This window comes from Ceratotherium simum, chromosome 1 (assembly GCF_057802395.1).
Source record: "Ceratotherium simum simum isolate JZ-2026a chromosome 1, ASM5780239v1, whole genome shotgun sequence".
Classification (NCBI taxonomy): Eukaryota; Metazoa; Chordata; class Mammalia; order Perissodactyla; family Rhinocerotidae; genus Ceratotherium; species Ceratotherium simum.
The window spans coordinates 18511808-18527155 of record NC_141900.1 but is presented as its reverse complement, the minus strand read 5'-3'; the positions used below and the strand labels follow the sequence as shown (position 1 = coordinate 18527155).

Genomic DNA, 15348 nt, shown 5'->3' with positions numbered 1-15348 from the left:
GCTGATGGGATTTTAAACATTAAAAACAAAATGTTAATAATGGCAAAGGCAATAAAAAACAAGGAGCTAGATTATAAGAATATTTGTAAAATAAAAATTTTTATTTTTTAACTTAGCATCTCTTGTGATAAAATTAAATGGCCCCAAAAGTCTGCTTTTAATAAAATGACACACAAAGCGTCAAGACAGCCTTGCTCTATCTTTATTAAAGATACAGTATGACATATTTAAACAAACATTTAACTCTACATCTTAGCTTTGGGATAGTCCAGTAGTTCCCAAACTTTGCTGTATATTGGAAACACTTGGGGATGTTTTTGTTTTTAAAAAATAGGAATACCTGGCTCCTTCCCCCAGATGGGTTGCTATGGGGTGCAACTTGCGCATCAAGATTTTTTAAAGCTTCCACCACTGGTTCTAATGTGCAGTCAGATTTGGAAACCACTGGGCTACCTACTTATCTAGTGAAGAGGAACGTTGGTTGCGGGAAGCAGGGTACTTCTTAGGTAACTTGATCATATCCCTTAAGAAGCAGTGGGGACTTAGTATGTGTGTACCTAGAGGGGCACTCTGTTATGTGATGGGAAAGAAATTTCAGCTAGCCTCGTAGAAAAGCCTGAAAGGAGAGAGCGGAGTTGGATGTCTTTCTGGAAAAATCAGGTCCCTGGAGTTTGAAGGTGGTGGTGAGGAATCTGATTTGCCATTTTATGTTACTTAAGGCAGAAGGGCTAACGAGGGAAACAGAAAAAGAGCAACAGGAAATAGAGAAAAGTCATTTACATTCTTAACATAGCAGATAGTAGCTGTCTTAAAGTACATGTTATGTAGGTTAACTGCCAACCTTGAATGGCTTAGCACAAAATGGAAATTAAGAAATACTTCACATTATTACTGAAGAGCAGACATAGCTTTTTGAAGCAGTTGAACCATTATGGGATAAACTGGTGCAAATTCTTTGCCTTCTCTACTTCTTACTGATTGAACATAAGCTTCCAGGGCACCCCTGAAAAGCAAAATGAAAACAATGTCCAAAAATTACATAAATGAAATAAAACAGCTTAGAGGGTGCCAATATATAAAAGAACTAAGCCCATTTCTGGAACTGTTATGCGCGGTTCCTCAAGCTAAGTGATTTAACAGCCTTCCAACGTTTACTGTGTATAGTGTTACTGTGGTTAATGTGTGAAACTATAAACATTTCTCAGTCTGCATTGTACTTAGAGGTGTAACCGTACAATCGAGGGCTCTCTGCCTGCTGAGGTTGTTCTGTTTCCCTTTCCTCTACTTCCCTATTCAAGAGACCTCTGAAAAGCTGCGTGCAGCCTGTGCCTCTTGGCAGAGCTCACAAGGGGGCGCTCTGCACTGTGGGAAGGCATGCTTGGGAGTGAGGGCGGGGGCCCTTTGGCACACACTGTAACACTGGTAGGTGCATTCTATTTCTGTTGCTTGACGGAATATGAACCACAAGTAGAATACGTTGCTCTTGCCTCTAGTTTTTTGGGAAATTATGTGCTAAGGAGGCAGTCTGAATTTAGTCAAGGGTACAGGGTACCAGCCAGTTATTGATGATCATGTTCTCATGAAACAGATCAGGAGGTCAGCAAACTACCCCCACAGGCCAAATCTAGACTTTGCTGGTTCCTTTCTGTTCTGTCTGGTGGCTTTCACACTGCAGTGGCACAGCTGAATAGTCAAGGCAGAGGCCGTATGGCCTGCAAAGAGGCCTAAAATATTTACTATCTGACCCTTTATGGAAAAGGTTTTCTAATCCCTCAACCAGATGATCTGTTTAAATGTCAGATCATGTTTTAAGTGGAGTTAAAAAGAATGGTTTAAAGATTAATTTTTCATTCTTGGTCTATTTAGGCCCTAAGTATAACAATCAGATTTTTCTCATAATCATATTTTTTCAAGTTTCACACTCTGAAGTCAGAGCATTTCTGTAAAGATGTAACTTAATACTATGACTCAGCTCACATATTCAGTTTCATCTAATATGCAACTCTTAACTGGTTTTTTTGCTCCCAAACACTGAAAATATTAATTCTTGGTCAGGTTTGTTCATTATTATCATTTCACTGTGAGGACGTGCTTGCCCGGAGTCTGTCCAGCTCGTGGCTCACTCGAGTGCCCTCCACCAACTATCTACTTTGATAGTTTCAGCTACTATAAGGACGGAGCCTCCAATCTTACTCCCAGCCTGACCCCCTCCTGATCTGTTCCCACCTGTCTCCTGGACATATTCATCTGACTACTTCTAGGTATCCCTCGAACTCAGCTGTCAGCAACTTAGGGCAGTCCCAGCCCACAGAAGGTCCAGCACCAAGAGTGAGCCCTAACGTAAACTACGGACTGGGGGGTTATGATGTGTCCGTGTGGGTTCATCGACTGTAACCAGTGTACCACTTGGGGAGATGTTGATAATGGGGAAGGCTGTGCATATATGGGGGCAGAGAGGGTGTATGGGATATCTCTGTACCTTCTCAAATTTGCTGTGAACCTAAATCTGCTCTAAAAATATAGTCTATCAAAAAAACAAAGGAAAAGAAATGAAACCTAGGGGAAAAAAACACCCATAGGGTAGTTTCTCCCACTTTCCCCAATTTCAACAAAGGGCACCATCATCTCCCAAAAGTCTCTATCTAAAGTTCTCTTCCAATCCTACACCGAATCAGTTATCAAGTTCTATTAATTTACCTTACAAATTTCCAAATCCAGTCCCTCCTCTCCCCTTTGCTTCAGTTTGAATCGTGCCATTTTGTGCCCTAATTACTACTGTATCCTCAGAGGTGGTGGTCATCCTTGGGGCTGTTTCAGCCCTGTGCTACTGGATCTGCCACACTATATAGCAAGAGACAGCTGCCTGAAGTTCATCACTTGCCACGCCCTATTCCCACTAGGGCAGTGTCTAAACTCAACCCACTGAACACCAGCTTCATCATCAACCTCCCCCAACCCTGTGCTACTGCTGGGTTCCAGACAAGTCTGCTGTGGCCTAAAAAGACCCTCAAATCATTAGTTTCCGATGTTTGCGTTACAACACGTGTGCAGTGCAGCTTCACCCCATTTGTGACTCTTAGTCCAACTCCAAAGCCCACCCAGAGAGAGATGAGGGGTGTTTGCGAGAATAGTACTCTGCAGCAAAGATGTCTCTGCCTCACAAGGTATGGCTGCAAAAGGGCCTGTTGCTCCTCAACCACACTGAATACCTCATCATTATCAAGACCCATTCTTAGGCCTTTCTCATTATCTTCATTATCCTTGGAATGCCCTTCCTTGCTATCTTCCTTGCAGAGCTCTTTACTTATGACCCAGCTCAAATGCCCTCTTTCTAATAAAGCCTTTCCTGTAAACTCCAGGCAGCACAAAAGAACTGAAACCACCTTGGAGTCACACGAATCTGTGGAAAGGCCCATGACTTCTGCATTGATAGCCATGGCTTAGCAGGATCCCAGCATTTGGGGATCCCTAAAGCTGGTTCCATGCTCTGTTCAGGGCATGATTACTTTCAATCACCCGTGTGGAAGGATGGGCGGCCCTTGTTTAAGAGGCATACCTGTATATCAGGCTCTGCCCCACTACCTAGCTGTGTGATCTGGGCCACATTTTGAGCCTCATCTGCAAAATGGGAAGAATATTTACTAGATACAGTTATGAGAATTAACAGATTGTGCTGTGAAGCACCTGGCTCTCTTCCAGGTACAGAGAGGTACCTACAAAGCACTCGATACTGTTCTCCCCACCACACTTCCAGGGTGCTCAGACTCTCCACGTAACTGAACAAGTTGTTCCCACCTCTACCACAGCATTATCACATTGTAGTGTAAGGATCTGTTGGTTGGTAAGTTGCCCTCTTAAGATCTAACTTAACTGAGGGTTGGGGCTGTTTTGTTCATTTATGAAGCCCCAGGACTTGGGGCTTCAAGTTTGTCAAGTAGTGCTTGACAAACGCATGGTGAATGAATAAAAAAAAATGAATTAGAAATACACGAAGATAGAACTGTAATGAAAAATAAAGACGAAAGTGCAGAAGAAAGTAAATAAAGGAGAAACATGACTGTAGGGATCCTCAAAAGCAGCAGAGGCATGCCAAATGGAATTACACGCTCTCAGAGAATCATGCTTTGTGAGGTGCCTTATTTATGTCAGAGCTGAGCCTTAATGAAGCTATTTCTCTACGAAAAGACTTCCTTCTTTTAGTAAAACTTTTCAAGTTGCTATGGCATCCTGGGCAATCACCCCACTCCCAAAATGTAGTCCCTGCAGATTCATACACAGGAGAGAAATTCCCAAGGGCCACAACTGTCTTTGAGACAATGGTGTATATATATCAGTCTGAGAAATTAGTGCCTTGAAATTCACAGAAACTGTCATTGTTCTGTAGTGAATGGATTAGATTCATTTTATCTAATAAATGGACAAAAACAACTTAGCAGCTTCATTTGCATTCAAAAGGATAAGACAGTGCATAAACTACATAATATGTAGAAGAAAGTTCAGAAATAAGTTTGGTTAGTTTTTTTGGTATTCATCAAAAACAGTATCAGAACTCTGAAGAGAAAAACGGATTAAAGCTGCCCTCCCACATAAAATCAGAGCAAAATTTTCAGGCAATTATTAAATTACTTCATTTGTGTGAGCACAACATCAGCTTTCTTGGAAGTCAGGCCAAGCATTATATAAGAGTTAGTCTCAACTTTAATTTGTAACCAAAATAAGCAGATTATTAAAGTTACCCTTATTGAAAAAAAAAATTAGAATAGGAATTGTGCAAACAATTAGTAGAGGAATGGCTTATAGCAACATGGCAACACTGCTCAATGTGATATAAAGCAGCCAAGTGGAGGTTTTTATGGAACACAAAACTGATTTCAGTCAGGCATTAAATGTCACTGTGCTTAGTACTGAAATACATAAATGACTTAAAGGTCCACCACGTGCCTCCACAGGCAGGTAAAGCCCAGCATGCCCCTGGCTCCATCCTCCCTCTTGGTCCCATCTCAGGCACCCAGTTCCCAGAACTGGTAAGTATCTAGTACCACAGAGACACCAGGAGGAGACACTAAACATCACCCTCCATCAACAGGGATCCTGCAGTTCTGCAGAAGTACAGAGGAGGTGAGGGAACGGTCCCCAGCCTGTGGGCCCTGGACCATGGCAGGAGGGCAAGGGGTCTAAGAATGCATCTGGCATCGAGAACTGTCTGATAATTGTATACATAAAAAATACCAATAGGCACATAAAGTCTGTAAAAATTTTTGACATCATAAAGGTGTTCTCCTACTCAGATGAAGAAGAAGCACAGAAGAGAGCCACAACAAGAAGAGCTGGGGCTCCATTACAAGTATCAAGAGTAAATGGGTTTGAGGCCAATCCTACCACTTCTGCAGAGCTTGAGAAACCTCTGCATCAAAAACTCAGTCTTCATCTTTACTAAGAACATACTCCCCACTTACAGACCCAAAAGTCTTCCCCAGGCTGCCGCCTCCGTACCTGAGGGTGCACTCACGTCTGGAGCACCTGCCTGGTGGGGGCTGAGTAGGTACAACTGCCCTCACTAACACCACTTGGCCCCATGAGTCAGTGATTACTCTGATTTTAAAATTAACTTGACTAGTATCCATTCAAGCTCTAGAGAAACATCTGATGTCAAAAGGAAACAGAAAGGAAGGCAGAAGAGTTCATTATTTGCCATTTATTCGGCAGCAGGAGATACACTCTCCTCGATGTGCCCTACTTTACGACACTTCACATACTCTGCCGGGAGAAGAAATGAGTATACAATAAGGTTTGCCCCAAAAGCTAAAACAAATTTACTGACATTTAAAGAGCAATCCTCACCCTGGGTTTATCTACAGGGGAAAGAAATTCATCCAGCGGTGCTTCAGTATGCAGGGACAAAATTAGTTTTGCAATAATAGATAAGACAGCACACTGTCCAGGACAAAGCCTCTCTCCTTGCCAGCAGCCTGGCTGTGGCAGGAGCACAGGGTCTTGGAATCCCCCAAGGAGGGCTCGATTTTCTGCTCAGGGCATGAAGGCTCTGATACCAGACGTGTGGAGTGATGGGTGGGCCTTATTTAAAAAGCATTACAGTATTTCTGAGCATGATTTTCAGTTGCTAAATATAGGCTTAGCAACAGCACTGCTGATGAAATCACTCAGGAGACATTTTTTTGTGGGTGAGGAAGATCAGCCCTGAGCTAACATCCATGCTAATCCTCCTCTTTTTGCTGAGGAAGACCGGCTCTGAGCTAACATCTATTGCCAATCCTCCTCCTTTCTTTTTTTCCCCCAAAGCCCTAGTAGATAGTTGTATGTCATAGTTGCACATCCTTCTTAGTTGCTGTATGTGGGACGTGGCCTCAGCATGGCCAGAGAAGCAGTGCGTCGGTGCGCACCCGGGATCCGAACCCGGGCCGCCAGTAGCGGAGCACGCGCACTTAACCACTAAGCCACGGGGCCGGCCCAGGAAACATTTTTAAAGAGAAGCAAAAGAAACAGATTTGTGATGTGCCCATAGCAGGACAACTATTGTGGATGAACTCATTCTAGCTCCTTCAGAAGACAAAAATGAACCCTATTCAATTAACTGAATTCTGAATCCCCACCTGAGTGAGTCTTTGCAACTCAGGAAAAAATCCCCAAAGACCTTGCAAATCCCTGAGTTAGCACCAGGCCCACAGTCCCTCACTCATACCCAAAGTCTTTTCTGAGGGAAGTTTTAACCAGTCACATGGACTGCTGGAAAGCCCATTTCCCATGCTGCTGGCATCCTTTCCCATTTCTTGGTCAGATGCTCATAGCTGAGAAGATTAACAGATAAGAAAAAGAGCAGGGTCCCAGGCTAATCTATTCTTTGTCCACACAGGTGCCCGCCCAGAAAGGTTGTGGCTCACCTAGGCTCTGGGCACCAAACATGAGAGCTCAGCGCCATTCCCAGGAGCTGTTGGGCTGATGTTTCTCGATGACCTTTCCTAGCTTCCTTCCTTGGTGGAGTCTTTCACCTGGTAACTAGGGCAGTAAGTCTCAGCACTGGCTGTGCTGTGGAACTTCTGGGGTAGCTTTAAGAAATCCTGGTGCCAGGTCCCAGCCCCTGAAGTTCTGAGGTAGTCAAGGGTGTGGCCTGGACACGAGGATTTTTCAAAGCTCTGTAGTGATTCTCATGTGCAAACACGGTTGAGAATCACCTCACCACGTTAGCCCCACTCTGGCTTTGGAGAACCCAACTCACCAACTGCCCTTAGGCTCAAGCAAAGGCTTGTCTGGTGCTGTGGTCCCCAGGCCAACAGCATGAGGATGCCCTGGGAGAGCTGAGAATGGCTTCAAGAGCTATTTAAGAGATACAACTGACTGGATTTTGAGAATGAGGGTGACACAGGAGTTGAACGATAATTAAAGGTTTTCTAGCTTGGCTGGATGGTGACACCTCCACCAAGACAGGGAGTCTAGGAGAATGAGCAGGTTTGAGGGGAAAGATGATTTATTTTTAACATTTTGGGGCTGAGATGTCTGTGGGACTTTGAGTGGCAACATATGATAGCAAGTTTGCTGGCCTGAGGCCCCGGGCAATCAAGGTGAGTCACAGACCTGGGAACCATTAGGATAGAAGAGATCTCTAGAGTCATGGGTCTGGATGAGCTCACCTGGGGACCAAAGTACAGACAGTAAGGAAAAAGAGCCCGGAACAAGCTGTGGGAAATGATGGCATTTAAGGAATGGATAGAAGATGACAACTCAGCAAACAAGACTGAGGAAAAAAATGGCCAGAGAGAGTACAACAGAAACAGATGACCATGGTGTCACAGAAGCTCCGAGAAGGCAAGGCCATGTCTCGGTTTGCTTTGTGTCCTCAGGGCCCAGCATACAGTGAGCATCAATAAAAACATGTTGAATCAGTCAGTCGACAAGGAGTTTCAAGAAGGACGTGGTGGTCAACTCCAGCTAAAGCTGCAGAGTGATAAGGTAAGAACAGAAACGTTTGAGTTTGGTGGCTAAGAGGTCTCTGGAGATTTTGGTGAGAGCAATTTCAGAGGAAAATGCTGATGGAAGAGAGATGCGTGATAAGCCGTATGTGACAGTTAGACCATCCCACTCTGAGCATGGCTGGGGTGTATGGGTACGTGTGTGCACACACATACGTATGTGCATAAACACATTTATGGGGCACTAATGGAGGACACATGATATCTACATGGCTGCTGGGTTGTCCTTGTTTTCTACTAATAACTGTATCATGTTTGGGTATTTTAAAAAGTTTACTCACATCTGGCTCCACCAGTTCAATAACTATAACTCTTGAGAATGAAGCAGAAAATGAGGAGCTATGGCAAGGAGTCTTTTCATAGCTGAGGCTGGTTTTCAAAACCAAAAGTGCATATTTCCTAGGGCTGGGTCAGGCATGAGAGGGCACAAAAGGGGATGGGAAGATTTGGAAGTGAAGGACATGGAAAGCAAAAAACGTTGTGCCAACGGTTCCCACTGTCAGGTGCTCCATCATGTGCATGCCCATGCAGTGAGGTGGCCTGTCATGAGGAGGTGCCATCATGTGCACACGCCTACCAGGCACTGCTCCTTCCTCCTCCCCTGTGTCCCGCACCCTCCCTCATCTTCTAGAATAGACAGGTGCCCCCAGAACACATGGCTTTACCTGATGAGGAGGAGCCTGTCCTTTTCAGATGGGTGGTCATCCAGCCACTGGGAGAAACGTGCATGGGACCATTCTGCCCTCTGTAGGGTGGAAACACAATTAGAGAAGAGAGTATACACGCAGTCTTCCGTGAATGGCAGCAAGTGCTGGTGCAAAGAGGACTCTCAAGGATTCCCAAGGTGAAATGACCCCAAAGACCTGCCGGAGGCAAGCTGAGACAACCCCTGGCACACCTTCCCCTGGCACAAGGAGCCTTTTGGACTTGCCAATTGAAGGTGGGTCAGCAAAAAACTTTGCGAACATAAATCACTTTATGTTATTATTATTTAAAGGGCTAATTCCGGATTCATCAGGTAATTTTTACACAGCCGAGAAAGTCGGGGCTGGGCAGTGAGAATTTTCCTTCCTTTGTTAATCATTAGCAGCCAAGACAGAAATCCACAACTAAATAAGGGAAGAGAAGGCCACGAATCCATTCAGTGAGTGGGGCTTCATATTCATGGAGTTAAGAGGGAAGACTCATAAGAGAGTTCTGGCTTTACTTTATTACCTGGAAGGGGGATTTCAGCTCAGCGGGCGCTCTCGTGAACAAAAACTGAATAATGATGCTGAATGGAATCACGTCCCCCAGTGCAGGACTACTGGCCACATGTTCACTTGTCTGGAAGAGCAGTGGTCTGAAAGAACAGGCAGAAGTTACTTCACACTGTTTAATACTGAGAGAGGTGATGTGGAAGAAGAATCACAAAAGCATGTTAGTAGAGTATAATAGCACAGCAGTATAACAGCATCATAGAGAAGAAAGAATAATAGCGTTCTTCCTAGCCTGGCTAGTTCTTAACCATTTCTTACCCCTCCCCCGTTTCAGCCCAGACACACACACACACCCATACCCACATACACACCCACCCACCCACACACACACTCTGCCCTTCAGCTCCTTCCTTGACCCACAGCTCACTGGCCTACGGGTCTGACTTGACTTTAAGGTGACTCAGTAAAATCTCCTCTTATAGCTCATCTGATTAATAGGCTCAAGTCAAAGCACAAAGTAAAGCCTTCAAGAAGTTACAACTAATACATTCTTATCTTGGTCAGCACTTTCAGCTTTCATTTTAAATAAACTCCCTCTTTGGGCTATGATCTAATGTGGGTAAATTGAGACATCTTCTACTCAACTTTTCAAAGGGCAATTATATTCTTGTATTCAAATACAAAATTATGACATTGCTGAACATTCCATCAAAGATTTATGCCAGCTCCCTTGCAATACACTACATGTCTGGGTGTCACTGTCCACTCTTTTACAGGAGGGTACAGGCAATCTACTCCACTACCAGTCACCTACCGCCTTGTGAAAAGGCTGGCAAGAACAATTTGAAACTTTTATTGACCTCTCCCTGGCTCTGGGCTCTGACGGACAAGAGCTGATGACAGGCCAAGCTATACAGGCTGAATCTCAAGAGGTAAGAAAGCAGCAACATCTCCTGACAGAGCAGCGATGATTCTGAAGCGTGTAACACAGCTCTGTATCCTGGGCTCTTTCTCTACCCCATCTTAATTACTCCCGTGTAGGGATGAAGGCCTGCACAAACCAGAGGGGCCAGCTTCTTCCTCACACTGATGGTAAGGTTCGATGTCGAGTCAGAAGCGCTCCCAACAGACAGTTGGTTCTCATTTTTGGGTCCAGAATATTATTAGAAAGAATGTCTTTATATTAACTATTCTAGAAGCAAACTCTATTTCTGGTAGGGATTTTTCTAATTTCAACTGTTTTATCAACTAACATTACTCTGTAATTTATTTTCTTTAGTTATTGTGGAAACATTTCAGTTCATTTGTGTTGCCTACCACCAGAAGTCCATAAAGCTCTGTACCAGGAGCACCACGGGAGTATGACGAAGGTCTTCCTGTGCCCACACTGAGAAGGTGGTACCCTGGCCCTGAAACTGTTCAAGGCCCAAATCATTTCACAGTGTTCCATGCCCAGAGCTCTAGGCAATGAGTCAACCACCTCATCAGGTATGAAAACGTCACTGAGGGAATTTGGGTTTTGTCTGTAGGCATCCCTGTAAGTCCTCCCATGTGAGTGGATGGCACTGTCTCCTTCTAGGTGAAAGCTCCTAGTTTTAACAGCAGCAGCAACAGCTACCACATACAACACTTACTATGTGTCAGGAACTGTTTTAAAAGCTTTGATATGTGAACTCATTTATTCCTCCAAACAACCCTATGAGGTAGGTACTATTACAGCCCAATTTTACAGATAGGTCAACTGAGGGGTAGAGAGATCAAGTAAAAGCTAGAAAAGGACAGAGCAAGAATTCAAACCCAGGCAGCTTGGCTCTTCACTTTGCCATGCAGCCTCTTTTAGGATATCAACTGTAGCAACTACTCATACTGTTCTAAGAAAAGATAGTCTTATTCTCAGTGAGAAACAAAGAGCCCTGGAGAAAGTACGATTTCGAACAGTCAACAGCTCCTATAGAAAAACCTATATGAGGGGACAGCCCAGTGGCACAAGCGGTTAAGTGCGTGCACTCCGCTGCGGTGGCCCGGTGTTCGCCGGTTCGGATCCTGGGCGCGCACCGACGCACTGCTTGTCAAGCCATGCTGTGGCGGCGTCCCATATAAAGTAGAGGAAGACGGGCATGGATGTTAGCCCAGGGCCAGTCTTCCTCAGCAAAAAAATAGAGGAGGATTGGCAGATGTTAGTTCAGGGCCGATCTTCCTCACAAAAAAATTAAAAAAAAAAAGAAAAACCTATCTGAGAAAATTGTTTACAGGATACCATTTGAAGGCCATGCAATTATTATCTCTTTAGGTAGCCCAAATTCTCTCTTTGAGTCAAAGTGGACCTCCAGTCACCTACATACTTGAACCATATCATCATAGTCTCTCTTGGAATTACTTTCACCTGCATGACCTTAAGTTCTGGGGGGATGGCAAGTGGTGCCGTCTGAAAGGCCTCTGGAAGCTGACTCTGGCTTGGACTGGGGATGAGGCTGCACCCCAGCTCCACTTCCCATAGACTGGAGACCTCTTGTCCCAGCAGGGGAAGCTGAAACATCTCACAACCCAAGGTCCCTGGGTGCTGAGCAGCTAGCATTCCCAGACGGCTCCCTGGAACCCCAAATCCAGCCTGTGGCCAAGCAGTCTGCTTGTGAAGCATTGACAAGGCTGCTCCCACGTTTGAGCTATAACAGGGAAAAGAGGCAGTGGGGAGGGGGTCCCTCCACAGGGTCACAGGCTCACACTGCATGCCTGGCATATCTGAAAGGCCACTCTGAGGGATGTGGGGAGATGGGAACTCATGCCTTCACTTCTCTTCCTGCTGTCCCTGGTCCTGTGAGGTGTTCCCCTTTTCCAGTAAAGCCCACTCTTTGCCCAGGCCATGTGACATGGTAGGATTCATCTTGAACCCTAGTTGATGACACGAGGAGGCCCAGAGGAGTCAGTCCTGTAATGACAGTCCTCTACTGACTGAACAGCAGCTATATGGAACCCTTTCTGCCTCTGCTACAGGAAGATGACCATGAATTTTGGTCCCCTACCTCTCAGTGCTACCTGTAGGAAGTCCCATGTACAAATACTTTAGAATAAGAACTAAGAAACACTGAACTTTCTCTTAGGAATTGATATATTTCCTTCCTTCTGGAAATACGAATTACATAGCTGATTCTGTTTCTCTTTATTTTCCTTCGATATCTTCTTAATGCAAACTGCAAACAATACAGGGCAGAAAGGGAAGGAGGACCGGGCAGGGAGAGAAGGGCGGTCTGTAATGTGTCACATCTAGGAACCCGACACACCGAGGGTGTTGGCTGAGATGCCTGTGTCAGCCAGGTCTGGTGAGAACCAGCTCATGTTAAAATGGGATCTCCTGGTCCATCAACTGTCCCTTTGGAGCTATGAGTCACAGCACTTATTTTTTTTGCCAAGACCAAATTTTCCACTCTAGCCACTAACAGGACCGCCAAAAGAGCCATAGAGAGCAACACTGGCTTTGAGTCCATGTTATGCCTAACTGACATAATTACCTGTAACATCAAATGCAGACATTTTATTTCTGGTGCTTGTTTTAAGAGTCTGAAATAACACAGCATGAGAACCTCCCTTCTCCTTGATTCCAGGTGGAATCTGAAATACCGGCAAGTTAAAAAATAAATCACCATCTGAGGTGAAATAAGGAACAAAAGGAAATTAATTAAGGTGTTATAAAACGCAGATACCCCAAATGCCACAATATCATTCTTGGAGAAAAATACTCTAAATATAGCAGCACTTTCAAGGTTAAACTTTACAGTCAGCAGGTAGTCTTAATTAATCAAGTATTAGGTCTCATTAGAAACACTGGATTTCTAGTAGGGGATCTCCACATTTAAGTGACTCACAGCTATGTAGCTGTCAGGCTTCTGTGAAGGCTGATTACCAAGTGAACTAAGACTAAAGTCCTGCTGTTCCTTCGTCCACACCCAACATCAGGGTGGCCCATGCCATCTGCCACCACCACCCCCATTCCAGACCTCCTTTTGGTGAGGGGCCTGGGAAGGCGGCAAGACCACTGAGAATGTGCACTGAGATCTGGAACCAGCACAGAAATGAGATGGTAGGAGGAGCACAACTGCCCCTGCACAGGACACATGGAGGGCCTTCAAAGAGAAGGGAAGAGAGAAGTGTCAGAGGCCTGCAGTGGGTGAGGGCTTCGACGGAGAGTCTTCAGGGAGGCCCAGATACTGTGGCAGGAGGGGCCACGTGGGTCCCAGGAGAGAACGAAGCAGGAGGTGAGGACGGGGCGAGTCAGGGCTCACAGCAGAGAGGCCGGAGTACGTCCAGTCCCTTTCTTAGAGTCCACACTGTCAATCCTGGGGAGCAGGTCGGGAAGGAGGCTGGGGTTCAGGCAGATGTTCTCTAGGGATAAAAGTGTACATCGGCTCAGTGTCCCTGAGGCACCTCCTGAGGCCCGTATGCAGCAGATGACAGCGAAAGGGGCGTTTCAGAGCAGGAGGGTGCCACCAAAGTGGAGCATTTAGACTCGCTTTAAAGTTTTCTGACATTTTCGTGGATGATTGATATACGCATTCAAATGCTGTGCTAGGACCAACCAGAGTGAAAAGAAACAGGACCTTCTGAAATAAGACGTGAGTGCAGTGGTTACAGCACAGGCTTCGGGATCAGCCCTGCAGTCCTCACGCCGTATTCAGACGGGCAGCCCTGGCGACTTAACCTCTCTCAGCATCACCTGCCGCACAGGGGTCACGCCCAACTCGTAAGTGTTGTTGTGAGGGCAAAATGAGAAACTATCCGTAAAACCACTCATCACCGGCTTAGCCTCAAGTGAGTGATCAAATGATGAGTGCCAGAATGAAAACAACAATAAACTGCACATTCACACTCCATGTTCACCCGGGTGCTCCTGGCACTGCCAGAGCAGGTGAACAGCGAACCAAACCAAGCCCGAGGTGTGGCTACCTTCTGGCTCCAACGCTGAAACCTGAACCTTGGAATTAAGAATTCAGAAACCTCAGGCAAGGAGTTACTTCAGGGGATGGATTAAGGGCCCCAGCTTCACAAGTGGAAAGAAAGCACACAACACATGTGGGGGGCCGAGTGCTAGAAGTGCTAAAAATGGAAGCTGCAGAGAGGGCTGCCTCTCAGTTCTGCAAACACGTAGGCGTGGAGGGTGGGAATGTCAAGCAGCAGGTGAGCACCTGTACAAACCGCAGACATGGAAAACCCTCACCACCCCCACAACTGACAACAGTTGTCATGCCTCGGGTTATCAATGGTTTCCTTCTCCCACTGCCCCCGGTGCTCAGAGATCCATCATAACAGCCCCTATCTCCTGACAGCTTTCATTAAACCTGATGAAGCTTCCAGCAGAACAGGCTGTGGACATAACTCAGGGACAAAGCTGTTCCCTCCAGAGCAAAGGTGTTGGGGCCTGTCTGAAGGCAGGGTCTGTGTCCCCAAGCCGGTGAAGGGCATGTGGTCCCTTTTCTGTCCTTTGCCTCACACAGATCTGCATTGAGACCGTCAAGGGTCAGAGCTTCAGGCCCCTGGCCAGGTGGAGCAAAAGTGACCACCCCCAATACCACTTACGGGACAATGCCACCCTGCACAGGGATGGACAAGGACGGGGCCTCACAGCTCTGACACAGTGTGTCTTCTGTAGAAATACAAATCACCCAGGGGCAAATCCCTAATGTCAGTAGCTTTCTCGGGCTGCATTCTGTCCTGCTGCATTCTGTCCTGCGTAAGAAAAGATTCCTGCTGCCCGAGAAACTCTAATGTAGACAGTAAAATGTAAATGTATGCCAGAAGCTTGCAGGCGTAATTAAATAGTCCACTGATATTACTGTCAAGAAGAAAGTGCCCAGCAGCAGACGACTGTGTGATGGGGGAAGGGAGCGCCTGCTAAGGCCCATGCGTGTATGCGTGTATGTGTGTGTGTGTGTGTGTGTGTGTGTGTGTGTGTAGGGGGTGGGGGATGGGGGGGCGGTGCTGCACCTGGGGTATGCACTGGAGGCTCTCGGACTGGCACTGTCACTCTCCCTTGTGAAGGGGCCCTTGCACTGGGCCCAGTGCCCTCTCCTGCAGGCACCGCCTCTAATTCAGATGGGGGCCCAACCTGCTGGGTTTGGATTGTGTGCCTGACTGTTTTTCTTGCACACCCCCCACTCCCCCTTACCATGTAA

At 46.1% G+C, this 15348-nt stretch overlaps 1 protein-coding gene across 2 annotated transcripts in view; it reads right to left on the bottom strand.

Moving 5' to 3' along the window:
* Positions 1 to 180: 180 nt before the first annotated feature.
* The window catches only part of COG5 (component of oligomeric golgi complex 5), a 373883-nt gene continuing 358715 nt past the window's right edge, over positions 181 to 15348 (bottom strand). Inside the window, exons 20-22 of one of the 2 annotated variants that reach the window (XM_014794462.2) lie at positions 9201 to 9327; positions 8651 to 8730; positions 181 to 1003 (exon numbers count right to left, since the gene is read on the bottom strand). In XM_014794462.2, coding sequence (XP_014649948.1) covers positions 889 to 1003; positions 8651 to 8730; positions 9201 to 9327 — 322 coding nt within the window. In that variant the 3' untranslated portion in view covers positions 181 to 888. Of the gene's footprint in view, positions 1004 to 6451; positions 7951 to 8650; positions 8731 to 9200; positions 9328 to 15348 lie in introns of those variants that run through there. The other variant, XM_087438009.1, reaches the window with a different exon arrangement.